This window comes from Tripterygium wilfordii, chromosome 1, assembly GCF_013401445.1.
Source record: "Tripterygium wilfordii isolate XIE 37 chromosome 1, ASM1340144v1, whole genome shotgun sequence".
NCBI lineage: Eukaryota > Viridiplantae > Streptophyta > Magnoliopsida > Celastrales > Celastraceae > Tripterygium > Tripterygium wilfordii.
Genome location: NC_052232.1, coordinates 3,370,066 through 3,391,516, shown reverse-complemented (window position 1 = coordinate 3,391,516; position 21,451 = coordinate 3,370,066). Strand labels below are relative to the sequence as shown.

At 38.1% G+C, this 21,451-nt stretch overlaps 4 protein-coding genes and 1 non-coding gene across 5 annotated transcripts; 4 read left to right on the top strand and 1 right to left on the bottom strand.

The window, feature by feature from the left end:
* Window positions 1–6,618: 6,618 nt before the first annotated feature.
* On the bottom strand, window positions 6,619–8,244 carry LOC119995556. The gene is made up of 4 exons (XM_038842074.1): window positions 8,100–8,244; window positions 7,915–8,024; window positions 6,890–7,726; window positions 6,619–6,690 (listed from the first exon to the last, which is right to left on the bottom strand). The coding sequence occupies exons 1-4, from the start codon at window positions 8,242–8,244 to the stop codon at window positions 6,619–6,621; spliced, it is 1,164 nt and encodes a 387-aa protein (XP_038698002.1).
* Window positions 7,761–7,868, top strand: LOC120004278. Its single transcript, XR_005469484.1, has one exon. It is a non-coding gene; the product is annotated as a small nucleolar RNA R71 (small nucleolar RNA).
* A 2,296-nt stretch (window positions 8,245–10,540) lies between the features above and the next one.
* Window positions 10,541–12,271, top strand: LOC120010783 (putative F-box protein PP2-B2). Its single transcript, XM_038861674.1, has 3 exons — window positions 10,541–10,835; window positions 11,517–11,635; window positions 11,740–12,271. Exons 1-3 carry the CDS (start codon window positions 10,563–10,565, stop codon window positions 12,134–12,136), a joined length of 789 nt encoding a protein of 262 aa, XP_038717602.1. The 5' UTR covers window positions 10,541–10,562; the 3' UTR covers window positions 12,137–12,271.
* A 3,832-nt stretch (window positions 12,272–16,103) lies between these two features.
* Window positions 16,104–19,794, top strand: LOC120002871 (receptor-like protein 12). Its single transcript, XM_038851726.1, has 3 exons — window positions 16,104–16,417; window positions 17,196–19,453; window positions 19,585–19,794. The coding sequence occupies exon 2, from the start codon at window positions 17,315–17,317 to the stop codon at window positions 18,503–18,505; it is 1,191 nt and encodes a 396-aa protein (XP_038707654.1). The 5' UTR covers window positions 16,104–16,417; window positions 17,196–17,314; the 3' UTR covers window positions 18,506–19,453; window positions 19,585–19,794.
* LOC119995550 (receptor like protein 28-like) lies at window positions 18,718–19,701 on the top strand. Its single transcript, XM_038842066.1, has 3 exons — window positions 18,718–19,048; window positions 19,160–19,389; window positions 19,585–19,701. Exons 1-3 carry the CDS (start codon window positions 18,718–18,720, stop codon window positions 19,699–19,701), a joined length of 678 nt encoding a protein of 225 aa, XP_038697994.1.
* Window positions 19,795–21,451: the final 1,657 nt, after the last annotated feature.

Here is a 21,451-nt window from a genome sequence, read left to right as displayed (position 1 = left end):
GAAAGAATCTCAGCACAGTTCAAGGGAAATTATTAGCACTAAGCTCCAACTCCTATGCACTCATACCCTAACATAATATTAAAATCTCCAATTCTGCACCACCACCCTTAATACAAATAAATCCAAGACAGGAAACCCCAACATGTTACGAAATTCCATAATCCACTAACCATAAAGAAACTTCATCATTGCCTTTCCACCATTAGAAAGTGGATTGATTGCAGTCCACAAAACCTTGACAAAGTAACTGCACAAACTAAATTTCATTTTTTATTTTGAATTAACCAAACCATCGCAAAAGATAAGGTCCGAGTCAAATCCCAGTTTAACGACACAACTATGAACTTGAAGTAACTACTTGGCCATTCCAGACTCATTGCATCCTGACAAAAGAGTAGTAAATGTCACATAATCCAATTCCCTATAGCCAGGGGCGGAGTAAGGAATTTTCGTGAGGGGGGCAAAAAGTTGGCGGGGGTTCACAAAATTTTTTTTAGGGTGCGTTTGGTATGGGGGTAAGAATTTGGGGGTATAATTTGTTACCCATGTAAATGTTACAAGGGTAATAATAATTATGGAGAATAAGTGTTACCCTTGTTTGGTAAAGAAGGGTAAAATTTACCCAAGTATTCATTACTCTTGTTTGTTACGACTATACGTTACTGGTGTAATATCATTACCCTTGTTTGATATTATTGTAATGAACCGAACTAGAAAAAAGTGAGATTATGTTTTTTATTGTTACGACTATCATGTACCAAAATTTTAAAAATATAGATACATATGCATATATATACACACATAGCCAGACATACATATATATATATATACATACATACATACATACATATATATATATATATATATATATAACAACAATTATTAACAATTTCAACAAAATAATCTGATAACACTCAAATCCATGACAAAGACGTAACACAAGAGTAGGGGTCACCATTTTGGCCCGTAGGCCTAGGTCCGAGCCCGGCCCTACCCGACCTCTTAGGCGGGCATGGACTCCATTTTTTGGGTCAGCTCGACCTGAAGCCCGACACCTCGGGCCAATTTTGGCCATGCCCGAGCCCGACCCATGGCCGACATTATTTATTTATATATATATATTATAATACACACACATACACAGACAATGTATGCACATATTATATATATATAATATATATATAATATTTATTTTTATATATATATGCAGACAGTGCATGCACTGTCTGCATATGTATATATATACATATACACAAACAGTGTATATATATATATAGACACACACATGCACTATCGCACTATCTGCATATATATATATATACATATATATATATACAGGAATTCTCTTATGTGGACCAAAAATGTGGACCAAGTTTGTGGACCAAAATCCAATGGTTGTAATCAATCACAACATAAGTGGGGGCCACACATTTATTATGGGACCCATCACATCTATGGTTGAAAAACAAGTCCACAAACTTGGTCCACACTTTTGGTCCACATAGGAGAATTTCTATATATATATATATATATATATATATATATATATATAATACACATACATATATATATGTATATATAATACACATACATATATATATGTATGTATATACACAGACAGTGCATATATATACATATACACAGACAGTGTGTGTATATATATAATACACATACATATATATGTATGTATATACACAGACAATGCATATATATACATATACACAGACAGTGTGTGTGTATATATAATATGCAGACATGCACTGTCGCACTATCTGCATATATATATATATATATATATATAATACACATACATATATATATGTATATATACACAGACAGTGCATATGTGTGTGTATATGTATTTATATATGTGTATATATATACATATATATGTGTGTGTCTGTGTATATGTATCTATATATATATATATATATATATGTATATATAACTTATGGGATTTTAGAATTTTTTATTTAAAGGGGTAATAGGTTGAAGTAAAACTTCTCATTACTTTTTATTACCCAGGTCCCCCCACTAATAAACTTTATGTGTAAAAAATAAGTTCAATTACTAAAATTTATTACAGGAGTAAAAGTTATAATGACATAACAAACACAAGTAAACTTAAAATTTAATTACCTTTATAACCATTACACCCCATCACCCCTGTACCAAACGCACCAATAGTGTTATTTACTGAAAAATTAGATAATTTTTTGTTGATTATATAGCAAAATTAAAGTGAAAAACAAAAACATCACGAAATACATAGAGACCAAGTACTTATAAAAACCCCGACACGGTAGCATTTAGAAAAAGAAAGACATGCTAGTAGGGTTTAGAAAAGAAAGAAATGCTAGTAAAAGCTTAAAAGGAGAAGAATAGGTTTTAAAACATGCTGGTAGGTTTTAAAAAAGAAAGAAATGTTGGTAAAAGCTTCAAAGGAGAAGAATAGGTTTTAAAAAAAAAAAATGCTTGAGGCCATATTCAAACTTGGATCTGTGTAATAAAAGGAAGCTTGCTTTGCCGCTATACCCACAAACAAAATCTAAGTCGTGGTGGATAAAATATATATAACTACTAATTATTTTTTCAAAATCCAGTGGGGGCTTGGCCCCTTGGTCCCCATGTGGGTCCACTCCTGCTTGTAGCACCTCCAAAGGCTTCCCGAAACTGATCATGCTGTAAAAATCCTCCACTCATGATTGTCCATGTCACAGATTTTCGTTCAAGCATGCTGATGTAATAATTCTCGCAAGTGCACAAGAGTCTACGAATAGTACAGTGTATGCAAGTATGAGGTCGATCCCACGGAGACTAGTTAATCTAATTAATGTACCTAACTTGATGAATGATTGAGATTTTGGGAAAAGAAGAATGATTGATGTAAATAAAATATAATAAAAACAAAGAAATAAAATTCAGATTTTGTATCCAATAAGAAAAGAACACTAGGGCAATGATTTCACCTAGTAATCCTATCACAAGCATCCAATTAACAAACACACAATTATGGTTCTGATTCAAGGGTTGATTCTTTCTTAAATATGTTGGTTCGTTCGTTCGCGGTGCCAACAAATATTATTAACAATGGATTAATCATGTTCGGTTCGCAGTTTTTAACCCAAGGCTAACAACTCATTACGATCTAAAGAACTATAACAACCAATCAATCCCCTAAACCTTGTTCATGGCAGTCGACAATTGATTTCCTTAATTCCAGTTCCACTAAGACACGTGAATTCGGTTCGTTCCTTAGTCCTAGCTAGATGAATCTAATTGAGCATTCAATTGGTGGCCAATCAACCAAACAAACAATAGATTATAAGCATAGAAATTAAAGACAAGAATCATGAACCAAAATTATGCATTCAATTAATTGAAGTACTTGCAATAATCATACTAGGCTACATCAAGCCCTAGCAAAGAAGTTTAGTTACTCATGTTATAAGAACACAAGGAAACTAAATATGAGAACATTATGAACCAAGAACAAAAACAAAGAGAAAACTAGAGACAAGAACAAGAACAAAAACAAAAGCTAGAGAATGTGGCACTCCAATTCGTGTTTTCTATTGTGCTAGAGGACTCCCTTTTATAGTGACAAAAGCTTCCTTCAATCAATGCCAATTCCAAATCATTCTCTGATTTCCTTCTCTCAATCTGATTCGGTTTTCCTTGTTTTCTTATTTCTTGTCAAAGTATTTCCTTCAACTTCACACCAAAGCTTTCTTTTATTTATTTCCTTCCTTCTCTCTTTCTTGATCTGCAAGTATTCTTCATTCCTTATTTGTATTGGATTCATCTCAAAGCAAGCATTGAACATGGGTTTATCTGATGGGCTTAAAGAAGTCTTTTTTACTTTTGTACAAATTAATCTGCAATCCAAAATTAAGAGTATTTATGTAATATCCATGTCCATTCAAATAAATAGAGACAAAAATAAATGTAAAAGTGAGGTATAAAAATATATAAAATATATTACGATCAAATACCCCCACACTTAGCTTTTGCTCGTCCTCGAGTAAAATAAAAAAATAAAATAAAATAAAAATAAAAAAACCTAACTCACTTTCGCAGGAATCGCTGCGGCACTCAGCATGTGACACAAGCCTTTAAACCCCTAGGTGTCCCTAGTGGACGAGTTATAGTCTCGTGAAGGTTTACCAGAACGATACCCACAAACATTTAAAAAAAAGTCCTTCCAATCTCGCTCAAGCACCAAAGATGTCTTATAAACTAGTCATTAGCTAAAGAATTTCACAAAGAATCATGCTCAAATATATATGTTTAGAATTAGGCCAATATCAACACAACATATCTCAATCGAAATAGTGCACATTCAAACTCAATTTCAACTTCTCACAAGGAATTCTCTCAAGATTCACTCAATTTAGTGGTAGTAAAGTGTTTGCACTCAATTAATCTCATGAAAACAGTCCTACCATATGCTTGCTTGTCCACCCATTCTACACTATCAAAAACTTGTAACTTCATGAATCAAGAGGTCTTTATTCAAGGTTGTAATGGGGCCAAGGGTGAAGGTAAAAAGAAAAAGTGGTATAGAAAATCACAAAATTTCTAAAGAACTAGTAGAGCACACAAAAATTAGGGCATATATCATCTTGTCGGCCCAATCTTCATTCTCAATATTCAATTCTCTACCAATTCTTCACAACTTCAAGATTTCTTTCACCATGCACATAAATTTCTTCTTTTTCTTTTCTTTTTTCTTTCTTTTTTTTTTATTTATTTTTTTTTATATTTTTTTTTATTTATTTTTTTTTCAAAACAATGTCGAATCATACTACATATTTTTTCTTTTTCTTTTCCCTTTTTTTTCTTTTTCTTTTTCGACACATTAATGCACATGTGTTCGACATCAAATTTATTCTCCACCAAATAACATCCCAAAATAAATAAGAACTCCCCCACATTTAATTCTTTTCATCACCAAACTCAACATACTTGAACACCATCAACACTTGAAAAATCTCATGGTATACTCTACTAATTCCTTAGAATTAGGTAAGTAATTGTTTTTCGGGTTAAAGGATCAAGTAGATAAGTTTCATGAATAAAAAGGCTTATTTAGGCTCAAAGGGGCTTTCTAGTGGATAAATACATTAGGGTATAGGCAATTTGGCTATAGAGGTATCATCCTAATGCCTCAATCATATTCATGTCATCACATGTATCAATATAGTTTCAAAAAGGTTTAAAGCAAGTTCTAGAGGAACATATAATCATGAGAGCACACAAGAAAGAAATTGGATTGATATGCATAATGTATCAATCATATAGGCTCAAAACTCACAAGGGTAATTATGCAAGTCTACATCAAGTCTAAACATGCTTCTTTCTCAATCAACATATCATGTTAATATTGGCCCATGAAAAATTGTAATTCAAGCTCAATTCTAGTGAAAATTCTCTTTACTAACAAACTAATTTTAGACCTAAACAATTTATGTCTCATCATCGCTTTGGAAGGAACTAAATTTTTTTTTTTCAAATTGTTTTTTCAAAACAAGCTATTCTCACCCCCACACTTGAATTATGCAATGTCCTCAGTGCATGAAATAATGTGAAAAATAACGTGGAGAAAAAGTACTGAGTTAGAGCGATACAACCTGACTGCGAAAACATTCGGGAAGTAATTCCCGTGTAGAATTCTGCACTGCACAGCTGTCGTAAAATCATCAATTTATCCTTCATCTCAGCTCGGATTCACGAACCGTAAAATTCTGCAGAAACTAGACATCCGTATCTTTCCGTACATATATGGCTTGCATTCTGGTTCGTCCTGAGTTGTCCCAGAAAATTATTTCAATCCAGCGCTTTGGCACAACTTTTCCTTTCTGCATTTGATGCACAAATAGCAATTTAATTCAATGTGGGATGAGTGCTCTTCTATAATGAACTAAAATAATCTACAATAAAAAGGAACGAATTTACCGGGTGGGTTGCCTCCCACCAAGCGCTTTATTTAACGTCTAGGCGAGACGTAACTCTTCAAGTAGCTAAATTAGTGAACTTGGAAGCCCACTTTCAGTTCATTGGGTTGTAGCAATCGCCTTCTTCTAACCACACCCAGTTCAACATCCAAAGTATGCCTTTTGTTACTCAGAATTGTAAGAGCAGTCGATTCCTCAAAAGGATTTGAATATCCTTTTTCCCTTTTTCCAAAAACCGCTTGTTGGAGAATTTTATCTTGGGGTACTTTCACAATTGAGGGGAACAACTTGTTAGTGGATAAAGGAAAGGACTCAATGGCGGGAGTATGCTTACCTCTCTCGTATGGCATGACTCTAGGTCGATTCATAGACTCAACCTCAGTTGGATGTCCTTCTTTCTCCACAATGTAATCTTTAATAGTGAGCACTTTCTCCATTGATTTCTCACCTTGTGCTACCTTAGGCTTGAAGGTCACTGTTTCTTCATTATTTGTCATTGTTAGCGTGCCTTTATACACATCAATTGTCATCTTTGCAGTCTTCATGAATGGTCGCCCCAAAATCAATGGAATTTCTTCTCCATGACCTTGGCAATCTCGCATATCAAGTACTAGAAAGTCAGCTGGAAAAATTAATCCATGTATCTTAACTAAAACATCTTCTAGTACTCCTTTAGGATATCGAATAGATCGATCAGCCAATTGTATGCCCACAGAGGTCTTTTTGAGTGCACCTACATTCAAAGATTCAAAGACAGAGAGAGAAATTAGATTAACTGATGCACCTAAATCCAATAAAGCATGTTCAAAGTTTTTATTGGCTATGCAACAAGGTATAGTGAAACTCCCTGGATCCTTAAGCTTTGGTGGCAACTTCTTTTGTGATATGGCACTACACTCTTCGGTTAGTTGAACCACCTTATTCTCATCTACTTTCTTCTCTTCTTGCACAACAGAAGGTGCCACATCCGTCTTCGGGGTTGTCTTTTGCACTAATGGTACTTCTTCTTTATTTCTCCTAAGACGCCCAGGAAACGGGATCGGAGGAACATAAGGTCTCACAGGTGGAGCAGGTTTATCGGGGTCAGGCAACCCATGCATGATTGCACGACGCGACTGTTGAAGCGGCTGCTCTTGTGCTTGAACTTTGTGCTCTTCCAACTTTGTAGCAACTCGGCTTTGTTGCTCATCACAAAGTGTGATAGCCATGGCATGCTCCCTATGGTTCGGATTGATCTCAGTTTGGCTTGGAAACTTTCCAGCCTCCCTTTGACTCAATGCTTCAGCGATTTGACCCACTTGTGCCTCCAATTTCTGATGGTTAATTGCCAACTGCCGCACCATGTCCTCCAATGTGGTGGTTGGTGGATTGGCTTGGTTTTGGGTATTCTTCCAAGAAAAGTTTGGATGTGCCCGAAAACCTGGATTATAGGAGTTAGAGTAGGGATCAAACCGTGGATTCCGATTATAGGAGTTCATCATATTTGCTTGCTCTTGCACAAACTCTGGGAAATCCACTCCTTGAGTCGTATGCCCATTCATTGCTAGAAGCATGTCCAACTTGGTAGAGATGGCATCAACCTGTGATTTTGGTGCAAAAGAATCAAAATTGAAAATTTCATACACACCTGCTCGCTTACCTCTTACTTCCGAATGTTGTGTCTCAATAGCAAGTCTCTCAAATAAAGTTTGACATTCGGTCGGAGTCATATTTCTAATCGATCCCCCTGCATAATTATTAACTGCAGCTTTGCTAGAAACTGTCAGTGCCTTGTAAAAATACGCATCAACACTAATAAAGGCAAAGCATGATGGGGACACTGAGTTAACAGGTTATTAAACCTCTCCCACGCCTCAGAAAATGACTCATCAAGTTGTTGTTCAAATTGCATGATCTTATCCCTAAGAGCATCAGTTTTCTGAGTTGAGAAAAATTTTTCTAAAAATTTATTTTGTACCTCAGTCCATGTCGCCAGTGAACCCGGCCTCAGACCATTAAGCCATGTCCTTGCTTTGTCCTTCATAGTGTAAGGGAAGATCTTCAACCTCAAGTGCTCCTCAGTAACTCCTGTAGACAAAGACATGCTGGAAACCATATTAAAAATTTCACGAATGTGACTAAGTGGATCCTCCGAACTTAGACCATGAAAAGAAGGCATCATGTTAAAGTGTATAGTCTTAAGCTCGTAGTTCCTAGCTGCCGTCGGAAGTACGATGCAAGATGGAGATTCTGGAATGGTGGGGATGTCAAGATCACCCATCGTTTCGGCTTGCACAACCACTGCCATTGCTTACAACCTGAAAAATAAAAAAAAATTTAAAAAGAAAGCTAAGTACACAATTAAACTAAACTAGTCCCCGGCAACGGCGCCAAAAACTTGATGTAATAATTCTCGCAAGTGCACAAGAGTCTACGAATAGTACAGTGTATGCAAGTACGAGGTCGATCCCACGGAGACTAGTTAATCTAATTAATGTACCTAACTTGATGAATGATTGAGATTTTGGGAAAAGAAGAATGATTGATGTAAATAAAATATAATAAAAACAAAGAAATAAAATTCAGATTTTGTATCCAATAAGAAAAGAACACTAGGGCAATGATTTCACCTAGTAATCCTATCACAAGCATCCAATTAACAAACACACAATTATGGTTCTGATTCAAGGGTTGATTCTTTCTTAAATATGTTGGTTCGTTCGTTCGCGGTGCCAACAAATATTATTAACAATGGATTAATCCTGTTCGGTTCGCAGTTTTTAACCCAAGGCTAACAACTCATTACGATCTAAAGAACTATAACAACCAATCAATCCCCTAAACCTTGTTCATGGCAGTCGACAATTGATTTCCTTAATTCCAGTTCCACTAAGACACGTGAATTCGGTTCGTTCCTTAGTCCTAGCTAGATGAATCTAATTGAGCATTCAATTGGTGGCCAATCAACCAAACAAACAATAGATTATAAGCATAGAAATTAAAGACAAGAATCATGAACCAAAATTATGCATTCAATTAATTGAAGTACTTGCAATAATCATACTAGGCTACATCAAGCCCTAGCAAAGAAGTTTAGTTACTCATGTTATAAGAACACAAGGAAACTAAATATGAGAACATTATGAACCAAGAACAAAAACAAAGAGAAAACTAGAGACAAGAACAAGAACAAAAACAAAAGCTAGAGAATGTGGCACTCCAATTCGTGTTTTCTATTGTGCTAGAGGACTCCCTTTTATAGTGACAAAAGCTTCCTTCAATCAATGCCAATTCCAAATCATTCTCTGATTTCCTTCTCTCAATCTGATTCGGTTTTCCTTGTTTTCTTATTTCTTGTCAAAGTATTTCCTTCAACTTCACACCAAAGCTTTCTTTTATTTATTTCCTTCCTTCTCTCTTTCTTGATCTGCAAGTATTCTTCATTCCTTATTTGTATTGGATTCATCTCAAAGCAAGCATTGAACATGGGTTTATCTGATGGGCTTAAAGAAGCCTTTTTTACTTTTGTACAAATTAATCTGCAATCCAAAATTAAGAGTATTTATGTAATATCCATGTCCATTCAAATAAATAGAGACAAAAATAAATGTAAAAGTGAGGTATAAAAATATATAAAATATATTACGATCACATGCCATCAAACTCCTCACAAGGATGGAGTCTCTACGAATATGATAATCGATGGCTACGTGAAGTCGGACAACCTTGGATATGGTGATTGAAAACAAACCATGAAGCTGTCCTACACAATAATTAGCCAAAAACCCCACAAAAGTCGAAAGAGAAGATCTGATGGTGGATTGGAGGTGCGGGCGATGGCGGTGGTTGAGATGGAGGCGGAGGTGGTGCGGACGGTGGAGATGGAGGCGAAGGTGTCTCATATCTATGTATCTATGTATGTTCAAGATCTATGTATATTGAAGAAAAAGGGTAAATAGGGAATTATGTAAATATAATTTTTAAAAGAGATACTTATATGGAAAATATGTACTTGGAAAAGAGAATTTTAGTTTGACCTATACGTCCAACATTTGTCAAGTGGGTATTAAAATGACATTTTTTCGTATTTTAAAAAAACAAAAATTGATTAGGGCTCATGCCCCAAGCTCTAATGGGTTGGGTCCGCCTCTGATTCATCAAGTTCCCATTGAAATAGGATCCACACAAGTAAAAGCAATAAAACACTTGCCATTCCTTGGTTATTAGGGGCATCCTGAAAACGTTCGGGTCGAAATATGACTTTCAAATTAAGTTCTAAATTAGTAGATGCCGCCAAAGGGAGTGACGATGTCATACGCAAAAAGGAAGAGACTCATTGAATGGCAGAAGCAAATAGAGCTTTTACACATTTTCGTTAATCCATGAACATGATTTATATAAACACATAGACTCATGGATCCATACATCTCCATCGTAAAAGAAGAAATAGAAAAAAAAAGAAGGTGGGGGCTATTTGCACTATAAGAAAGAATTAGAATGTTTCGATATATTTCTCGAAACAAACGAAAAGGAAACGAAAGATGAAACATAAATCATGGATCAATTAAGTCCTCTGAGGGACTTGCTAGGAACCTTCGTATGTGTTGAGAAAAGACAGAGAAAAAAATGGAGTACCTTACGAAGTTGCCAGAAGAGAGCATATCCCTCATCATTTCCTACACATCACCGCGGGACGCTTGCAGATCGTCGGCGGTTTCGCGTTCTATGAAGGAATATGCAGATTCTAATGCTGTGTGGAGGAGTTTTCTGCCCTCTGATTGTCAGGACATAGTTTCCACTTCATCAGCTTCAACGTCGTCGCCGTTGGTTCTTATGCCTAAGAAGGAGCTTTATTTCTACCTGTGCCAGAATCCCATCTTCATTGGTAATGGTAACATGGTAAGAACAAGTCAATTCTTGTGTCTTCATCTAGTTATTGATTTAATTTCTTATGATATCATGAGCCTGGAAACCCTACATCTTCTTTTTGTGCATCTTTTGAGTTAACGTTAGCAGAGTAGTTTTCTTTTCCATGAAATTAAGGTTGCAGATCAAGAAATAACATTGTCAAATTCATCGCATCCTGCAGCTCTGAACATTAGTAGAGTAGTTTGTCTGATTTTGCAGGATAGTTTCCTTCTTTTCTTTGTAACCGAGAACATACCACCAGGTTTGCCCTTTGGACAGTCAAGTTGGGCCTAAACTCGGACCGAACAAGTGTCCGCGTATTTCCTGCCGACAAGTTGAGTTGGGCACTGAGGATTGATCTTGGCTGGAATCGAAGCGTTTGGCCACAGTGAGATCACCAACGAGGCTATCCCTCAGTGGTTTTTTGCAGGATACTCTCAATACTTGATGCAACCTAGTTAGGACTGAGATTCTAACAATTATCACATATTAGCAACTAGCACTTCTATAGAATTCTTATTTCAGAACTTATAGTAATTCATTCTGATTACTGTATTAGCCAGATGGTATCTCCTTGAAACAATGCCTAAGCTCATGTACTTTGTTCCTAAACTCTCAATTAACTGTAATCTCCATCAAATTAAGTTACTTATTGCCTTTTTCTTGAAGCAGAGCTTTTCACTGGAGAAAGAGAGTGGGAAGAAATGTTATATGATAGGGGCAAAAGATCTTTCAATCGCATGGGGAGATACATCAAGCTATTGGAAATGGAAATCACTTCCAGAATCTAGGCATGTTAAGCCTATCTAGTATTATTTTTCTCAAATGCTACTCAACAATGTTACTGCAATTGTTAGTATTTTGACATTGATACTACAATGCCAATGCACCACAGGTTCTCCCAAGTGGCCAAGCTCCGATACGTGTGGTGGCTCGACATCAAGGCGAGGATAGAGACTAAAGTTCTGTCTCCTGAAACAACTTATGCAGCTTATTTTGTGTTCAAGTTTGTAAAATCAAGACATGGGTTCAACCGCAGACCTGTAGAGTTGTGTGTCAATGTAGAAGGAAGTGAGTGTAAGGAAAAGCATAGGGTGCACCTGGATCTCCCGGTGGATATGCCTCAAGAGCCTCGGCTATCTCAACGGAGAGACGGGTGGATGGAGGTTGAAATGGGTAGTTTCTACAATGAACATGGAGACGATGGCACTGTTTTGTGTAGTCTAATAGAGACTAAGGACTATAAGAGGGGCCTCATTGTTGAAGGGATTGAGTTTAGGCCTAAAAGTTAGTTACTACCCAGATACAGCTCCTGTTTAAGAACTTCCTCCCAAAAAAAAGCAGTAATTGTGACATTATGTACACGTTCTGAAGTCGATTTGTTGCCTATTCTACTGTTTCTACAAATGCTATTTATTTCTTCATCAGACACAAATGCATTTGACTAGCAGATGTGAGCAGTCATTAGTACTTGGCATGCCCTAGACATTGCTGAAATTGAATGCATAACAATCTGATCGGCGGAAGAAATAACAAAACATACTAAAAAACACTGAAACTTTTCATTTATACAGACAAAATGAGCACCAACACTATCTATGCAACTGACCTTGCTTTACTTTTTACATGTTGGGGCCCCAAGTTGAAGGGAATTTCTGCTCCCATTGAATCACATTTTTGAGGATTTAATTGAAGGAAAATACTGTTTCATCTTAGTTCCCTAGGTGGTTTTCTATTGCAATCGTTGACGCTACTCGTCACCTGCTTGGCAGGGTTATGGTGGTGGTGATGAAGCTAGAATGCTTGAAAGACATCTACTAGGCCGACCTGCAAAGATTGGCGTTGGTCCAAACAGAGCAGCCGTGGCTGCTTCTTTCTTGAGCTCAAGTATGGTTTCGAGACAATTGTTGTTGTGACAGAAAAGGTGAGTATACTGTAGATATTGCATCACTTGTTCTGTTGGTTTTACTGAACTCCATTTGTTTGTTTTTGTCAAAATATCCATGTAGTTACCAGGATTACGGGCATCAATATATGTAAAATTATGAACCATGTATGATAGCTTTCAACCGAAGACATCATTTATTTAGTATTCATTCTTTCAAATTCCAAACCATGTGACCAAGATTATTATCGAGATCCAGTGATTCTCAAGCAGTTGGAACCTGTTAAGGTTTTCGCACTCTGTTCCAAGTTACAAATTGATCCTCACAACGGTTGAACTGAGGATAGCTTCAAAATTTTGTTGGAGGAGTTACTGAAGGCAAGATTATCATACGCAGGGTAAATTGTAGCTTCTTGGGTCTCTTTAGTTTTCTTGGTTCATCCTTTTCTTGTTAGACTCTGATTCTGTTACGTGCACGTCCCACATCGCCCAGATGTGGGAGTGAAGTGCAGAATATAAGGGGGAGGTTGGGCCTCCCCTTGCAACCAAAGGTTTTCAGGGCATTGGGCTTAGGGCTCCCTGAGGGCCTTTGGTACAGCCGGCCCATGCGTGCCTGCGGGCCGTGGGTGTCGGTTGGGCCTTGGTTGTAAGGAGATCCTTATCATTTGGTATCGAAGCCACCCAGCTGGGCGGCTGTGGGATGTGTACGTGCTCCTCTGTCCCGGTATGGGCCGGGCGGGGCTGCGTTCGCGGAAGGGGCGACCTGTCTTAGGGACAGCGTGGGCCAACGTGGGCGTTGGCCTTGTAAGAGCGGGGGTATGTTACGTGCACGTCCCACATCGCCCAGATGTGGGAGTGAAGTGCAGAATATAAGGGGGAGGTTGGGCCTCCCCTTGCAACCAAAGGTTTTCAGGGCATTGGGCTTAGGGCTCCCTGAGGGCCTTTGGTACAGCCGGCCCATGCGTGCCTGCGGGCCGTGGGTGTCGGTTGGGCCTTGGTTGTAAGGAGATCCTTATCATTTTATGTTACGTGCACGTCCCACATCGCCCAGATGTGGGAGTGAAGTGCAGAATATAAGGGGGAGGTTGGGCCTCCCCTTGCAACCAAAGGTTTTCAGGGCATTGGGCTTAGGGCTCCCTGAGGGCCTTTGGTACAGCCGGCCCATGCGTGCCTGCGGGCCGTGGGTGTCGGTTGGGCCTTGGTTGTAAGGAGATCCTTATCATTTGGTATCGAAGCCACCCAGCTGGGCGGCTGTGGGATGTGTACGTGCTCCTCTGTCCCGGTATGGGCCGGGCGGGGCTGCGTTCGCGGAAGGGGCGACCTGTCTTAGGGACAGCGTGGGCCAACGTGGGCGTTGGCCTTGTAAGAGCGGGGGTATGTTACGTGCACGTCCCACATCGCCCAGATGTGGGAGTGAAGTGCAGAATATAAGGGGGAGGTTGGGCCTCCCCTTGCAACCAAAGGTTTTCAGGGCATTGGGCTTAGGGCTCCCTGAGGGCCTTTGGTACAGCCGGCCCATGCGTGCCTGCGGGCCGTGGGTGTCGGTTGGGCCTTGGTTGTAAGGAGATCCTTATCAGATTCTGCAATTTATTGGATCAGAAATTTGTATACTGATTGGTATGCAGAACGCAAAATATTTGTTCGAAGTGGGGATTGATACACTATCTCATCTGAATCTTGCCAACTACAAAAGAACTTCCATGGAAGTCTCTTTGGATTCTTGACCTTCACTCTAACTTGTGATTTATTCTCTCTCAACCTAACCTCAAGGGCAATCAACTGGAAGGGCCTCTGCAAGGATCATTAGCGAATTGTAAAATGTTGGAACATTTGGACCTTGGCAACAACCGAATAAATGACACATTACCTCATTGGTTGAAAAGTCTTAAAGAACTGCAAGTCCTTGTCCTAAAATCCAATAGTTTTCAAGGTTCCATACAAGGACTCTCATTGTAACTTGGGTTTACAATTATCTGACATCTCAAACAATGATTTTTCTTATCCTTTGCCAGCCAGATATTTTGAGAATCTGCGGGCCATGATTAAAGCTGAAGAAGGTTTAAGCGATGCGGAAGATTTGGGGGTAAACAATTTTTTATATCAAGTTCTGTGTTTGTGGTCATGAAAGGGTAAGAATATCAATTAGCTAGAATAATAGTAACATTCAATTTCATTGATTTCTCGAATTATATGTTTCAAGGAGAGATTCCGAACATCATTGGCAAGCTTACTTATCTCAAAGGCCTAAACGTTTCGCATAACAGCATTGGAGGTGGCATCCCGTAGTGATAGGGTGATAGGGTTGGGGAGTACAAATAAGATTCAATGGTGCTAGGTAGTCCATATAGTGAGAGCTCATGGGAGTCCAAGTTTCTTAAACGAAATTTTAAAACGTTTTAACTTTCCAAATATATTTTAGATTTTTTAAAAAATTACATATTCGGAATCAGCGTATAAAATTATTTCTAATAAGGTCCATTGTCGACGAGTTTTATCAGGTAAATCTTAATTTCATTGTTTTTCTCAATCAAATTTCAAAAAGAATGAAAATGCTAAATCATGCAATAAAGTTGTAGTGGCTTTATTGCATGGCCAAAGTCTCTTTCTCTTGCAAAGTATTCGTAAACAAAATTAAAAATGCTGAATCTAGCGCAAATAAAAAAAAAAATTATAACTGATTAGAATGAATAAATTAATAGATTTGTGTTCATAAAATAAATTTTTGAGTCATTATTGATGTCATTCTGAAAGCAAGCTGTAATGATTGGAAAATCACCATGACAGTTTATGGAGGTGGATTGTTGATTGGATTTGATTGTTTGTTGTGGGTTATATAGTTAGTATTGCTTTATTTTCTTTTACAATCAAACAGTGTTACTTCATAAAATAAATTATGAAGAGCAATAATGCAGGACACATACAAAAGTCTTGTCCATTGTTATGATAAGTCCGTCCAAAGCTAAATGCTATTGGACTACCAACGACACGTGTTTCCCATCTGAACATTCTAAACCGTCATCACCAACAACGTGTTTCTCGTTCACTTTTTGACTAAAACTTCTCTTGGTCTTTATGGGATAAGGGCTCATCCACTTTTTGACCAACACCTCTGACAAATAGGTTCTCCATTATTGATGTTTATTGCTTTAGTTCTGAAACCAAACTCCCTATAAATATTCTTCTCCACTTGTTCTAATAATTACATCATTGTTCTCTAAAACTTCATTTAGTCTACCAAATTCTGATAGTGATGGGCAGTACAGTCGAATCCTCTACTTTCTTTTCTTCTGTGTGTCTAAAGTTTTGTTCTTCATCATCATTTCCCTCCTTTTATAGCCAACACGTCACTTCACTGTAGCTTTGCTCCCATGATAGACTTGCCTCACTAAACATAATGCTTCCTACCATTGTCCAACTTCTTATCCAAAGACCAAGTCATGGAAGGAAGGCAGTGATTGTTATTCTTGGGATGGTGTTACTTATGATATTATCATTGGTCAAGTAATTGACCTCGACCTCAGTTGCAGTTTGCTTCATGACTTTCTATCTTCTAACAATAGCCTCTTCTGACTTTCACACCTCTAAAAACTGAATCTTACTGGTAATTATTTTAGTGATTCAAAGATATCTCTCGAGTTTCGTGAGGCTTATAATGATTTTAATGGTTCAAAGATATCTCTCAAGTTTGGTTTTGTTAAAAGGTGTTAAGGGGATAAAAATCCCACATCGATTGTTGAGGGGCTTGGTGTCTAGCTTATAAGCTTGCCCAAGTCTTCAACTCATTGTCCAGCCTTTTCCAGGAAGGTGGGCAGGGAACTGTCACGGCCCAATGGGCCGAGATGGTGGAGAGGCTGGCTTTGGGTTGTGCCATAGTGAGATTTTCTACATGGTATCGGAACAAGTGTGCTCGTCCTCGATAAAAAAAATTTCCACTCGTTGGGTAGTGGGCTTTGGTACCCAGTCCACGAGTGCGGGGGAGTGTTAAAAGGTGTAAAAGGGATAAAAATCCCACATCGATTGTTGAGGGGCTTGGTGTCTAGTTTATAAGCTTGCCCAAGTCTTCAACTCATTGTCCAGGCTTTTCCAGGAAGGTGGGCTGAGAACTGCCACGGCCCAATGGGCCGAGATGGTGAGGAGGCTGGCTCTGGGTTGTGCCATAGTGGGATTTTCTACAGGTTTGTTAAAGAGTTTGAGACATCTCAATCTCTCCAAAAAAATTTCCACTCGTTGGGTAGTGGGCTTTGGTACCCAGTCCACGAGTGCGGGGGAGTGTTAAAAGGTGTAAAAGGGATAAAAATCCCACATCGATTGTTGAGGGGCTTGGTGTCTAGTTTATAAGCTTGCCCAAGTCTTCAACTCATTGTCCAGGCTTTTCCAGGAAGGTGGGCTGAGAACTGCCACGGCCCAATGGGCCGAGATGGTGAGGAGGCTGACTCTGGGTTGTGCCATAGTGGGATTTTCTACAGGTTTGTTAAAGAGTTTGAGACATCTCAATCTCTCCTATTCTTACTTTTTAGGTGAAGTCCCATCTGAAATCTCTCACCTCTCCAACCTCATTTCCCTTGATATTTCTTATAATCAGTTGATGATTGAAGATCTTTCCCATAAAAGACTCGTGCAAAATTGTTCACTTCTGAAACAACTTTTCTTCGTGGGTGTGAACTTGTCATCCATTGATCCAAATTCTTTGATGAATCTCTCATCTTCATTGACAGATCTAAGATTCATATATTGTCAATTGCAAGGGAAGTTCTCAAGCGGCATTCTTTACTTGTCGCACCTACGCATACTTGATTTATCATACAATGATCGACTCAACATTCATTTGCCAAAGTCTAACTGGAGTAGTCCTCTCCAAGAACTGCATTTTGATTTTGTGCATTTCACAGGAGAGCTGTCGGAATCAATTGGTGATTTGAATTCCTTGAAGAAATTGACTATTAGAGAATGTAATTTCTCAGGGTCAATTCCAGCGTGGATTGGTAACCTACTGCAACTCACTCATTTTCAAGGTGAATACAACAATTTCAATGGTAGAATCCCATCATCACTAACAAATCTCTCAAAGCTAGAAGTGTTGTTGCTTTACAACAATAAGCTGGTTGGTCTTGTTCCTAATTTTTCGAATCTATCAAACTTAGGTACGCTAGATTTATCTTGGAATTCGCTCAATGGAACCATACAATCAGTTTTATACAACTTACCTTCTTCATTGCATTCTTTGTATCTCTCAGACAATCAATTCACTGGTCCTATCAATGAATTCCAATCCCAATCTCTTGAGGATCTTCGTTTGGGTGGTAACAAGTTGAATGGTTTTGTTCCAAGCTCAATCTTTAATCTTGTTAACCTCAGATTGCTAGATCTGTCATCGAGTAGCTTTAGCGGCACTTTGGATGGATCCATGTTCTCAAAACTCAAAAATCTTCAAGTGCTTTCGCTTTCCGATAATGATATCTCGTTCACCACCAACACATTCCCCAATAATCTCCTGTCAAACAATAATTTGACAGGAGAGATACCTTCTTGGATTTGCAATACTCGTATGAGATTTCTTGACCTTTCAAACAATAGCTTTTCCGGAACTATTCCACCATGCTTCAGAAGCATAAGCCAAGGTCTTTCGGTTCTCAATCTACGAAATAATAAATTTAGTGGCAAAATTCCGGATATTTTCGATGAAGGATGTAGATTACTTTCTCTCAACCTAAACGACAATCAACTGAAAGGCCCTCTGCCAAGATCACTAGTGAATTGCAAAGTTTGGAACTTCTAGACCTTGGCAACAACCGAATAAATGACACATTCCTTCATTGGTTGAGAAATCTCTCAGAACTGCAAGTTCTTGTCCTAAAGTCCAACAGTTTTAGTGGTTCTATACAAGATTGCAAGGACTCTCATTGTTTATCGAAGTTACAAATATTTGACATCTCAAACAATGAGTTTTCCGGTCCTTTGCCAGTAAGATATTTTGAGAATCTGCAGGCCATGATGAAAACTGAAGAAGGTTCAGGTGATAGGAAATATTTTGGGGTAAACATTTTTTCCTATCAAGATTCTGTGTTTATGGTCATGAAAGGGCAAGAGTATCAATTAGTTAGAATAATAATGACATTCAAGACCTTAGATTTCTCAAACAAAAAGTTTCGAGGAGAGATTCCTGACGTCATTGGCAAGCTTACTTATCTCAAAGGTCTCAACATTTCACATAACAGCATTGGAGTTGGCATCCCGTTGTCGTTGGGAAATTTGAGAAATCTTGAATGGTTAGACCTATCTTTGAGCAAGCTTACAGGGAAGATTCCAGAACAATTGACAGGTCTAACATTTCTTTCACAGTTAAACCTCCACCATAACAAACTCGTTAGACCCATACCCAGGAGCACGTAGTTCAACACATTTGACAGTAGTTCCTACAAAGGAAATTTAGGGTTGTGTGGATTTCCATTATCAAAAACTTGTGGTAGTAATGACGCTCCACCACAATCACAACCATTGCCTGGTGAAGAGGATGATTCTAGAAGTGATTTTGATTGGAAGATCATAATGATGGGTTACAGTTCTGGACTGGTTCTGGGATTGTCTTTGGGATATATCATGTTCGTAACAGGAAAACCAGAATGGTTAGTGAGGCTCATTGAAGGAAGCTGGCTTAAGCAGGTGAAGAGGCCAAATGAAAGACAAAGAAGAAGAAGAAACAACTAGAACGTGGAAGCAATGATCAGTGAGTATTTCATCTTATATTTATGTTAAACTATGTTGCTCTCTTATGGTTTGATCATAGCAAGTCTTTATGTTTATTCTAGAATTGCTAAAGTTTTGAGTAAATTCTCTCCTTTTGTTTTGTATTTTTAGGGAACCAAAGAAGCTTATTGGATTGGAATAGAGAGGAAGCCATTTTCAGCAGAAAGAAGCTGTGTCAAAATTACTTTGGCTTTGTTCTGTCAAAAAGAGAAATCCTTTTCTATATGAAATGAAATGCGACATGTTCTTCAAGTTAATCTTTCATATCTTGTAATAGCTATGGTGTAATAATTTCAGTATAAGTGAATTTCAATTTGTTTACTTGATCGCCAAATCATTAATAGTTCATGTATTTGCTTGTTCATCAGTTCCTCTATCTTTTTTGTTTTGTCTTTTGTTTTGCTCTTGATGCAGTAAAGAGAGCAGGAGAAAAAAAAATAATACCTCCTTTCGATGGAAAATTCTAGCGGCAAGGGCAGCCCATGATTTTGCTTTTATAAGCACCTCCGAAAAGTGTTGTACGGCTCTGATGAACTCTTGAACGTAATATGGTTGAGTTAGGCACTCCAATACTAGAAGAAGCAACTCAGTTGTTGGTATCTTTTAAACTAAAGTAAAATAGACTTTTTTACACATATAAGCTTTACCAAACACCTGATAGTTTATAAGTTAGTTTTTTTCCTCGTATCTTATAAGCTAGCTTGTTTTGGCAGTAAATAAACTCTACCAAACAGAGCTGATATCAAATCCTTTACCACAGAAATTCACATAAAAAGTTGATTTTGTTGAGAGAAATTAAAAAAAAAACAAGTTATACCAAAACTGTCTATGCAGTTGAGTAGTAATTTCCCCAGCCCCATGCTCTTCAACTGCTCGTGCAAGTCCATATGCTCCAATTGGCCGCCTGTTATAATTGTGAATAGAAGGTCTTACTCTCACAACCATGAGAGTTGTTTATTTATAGCATCAGAGACAAACCCTAATGGTATTACATCAAGTGGGCTGGGCCCAGTACTACTATATTCTAACACTCCCCCTCAAGCTGAAACATATATATTTATCATGCCTAGCTTGTTACAAATGTACTCAACTCGACTCCCAGCGAAAGCCTTAGTAAAGATATCACCCAGTTGATGTTTTGTGCTTACATGCTTCAGAAAGATATCACTTGATTCGAGTTTTTCTCTAACAAAGTGACAGTCAACTTCGATGTGTTTCGTACGTTCATGAAACACTGGATTAGCCGCAATATGCATAACTGACTGACTATCACACCATAATTTAGCAGGTCCAGAAATTGAAACTCCCACCTCTTCGAGAAACTGTAGTAAATAAGTCACATCACTCGTGACATGAGCAAGCGCCCGATATTCTGACTCAGCGCTAGAACGTGCAACAACATGCTACTTTTTACTCTTCCAAGACACCAAATTTCCACCAACAAATACACAGTAACCTGTAGTGGACTTTCTATCATAAGGAGATCCAGCCCAACTCTCAATAGAAAATCCATCAAACCCCTCAACAGAAAAACCATCAATGGATAATTTTTCACCTTGCTTATATCCATGATTACTATAAAGCAAACCCCTACTCGGATGAGCTTTAATATATCTCAGGATATAGGACACAGCCCCCAATGAGGTACTCGAGGGCTAGATAGAAATTGACTTACAACACTCATAGAAAATGCAATATCTAGTCGAGTGACCGCTAGGTAATTCAACTTACCCACCAACCGTCTATAACGATCAGGATCCGAATAGATTTTACCTTCATCACGCATTAATTTCACCCCCGGGAGCATAGGGGTATCACTTGGTTTTGTGTCACTCATACCACAATCCCGTAGTAGATCAAGTGCATACTTACGTTGAGATAAGAAAATTTCACGCTTAGCACGCACAACTTCAACCCCCAGAAAATACCGAAGAGGACCAAGATCTTTAGTTTGAAACCTACTCTGAAGAAAGTCTTT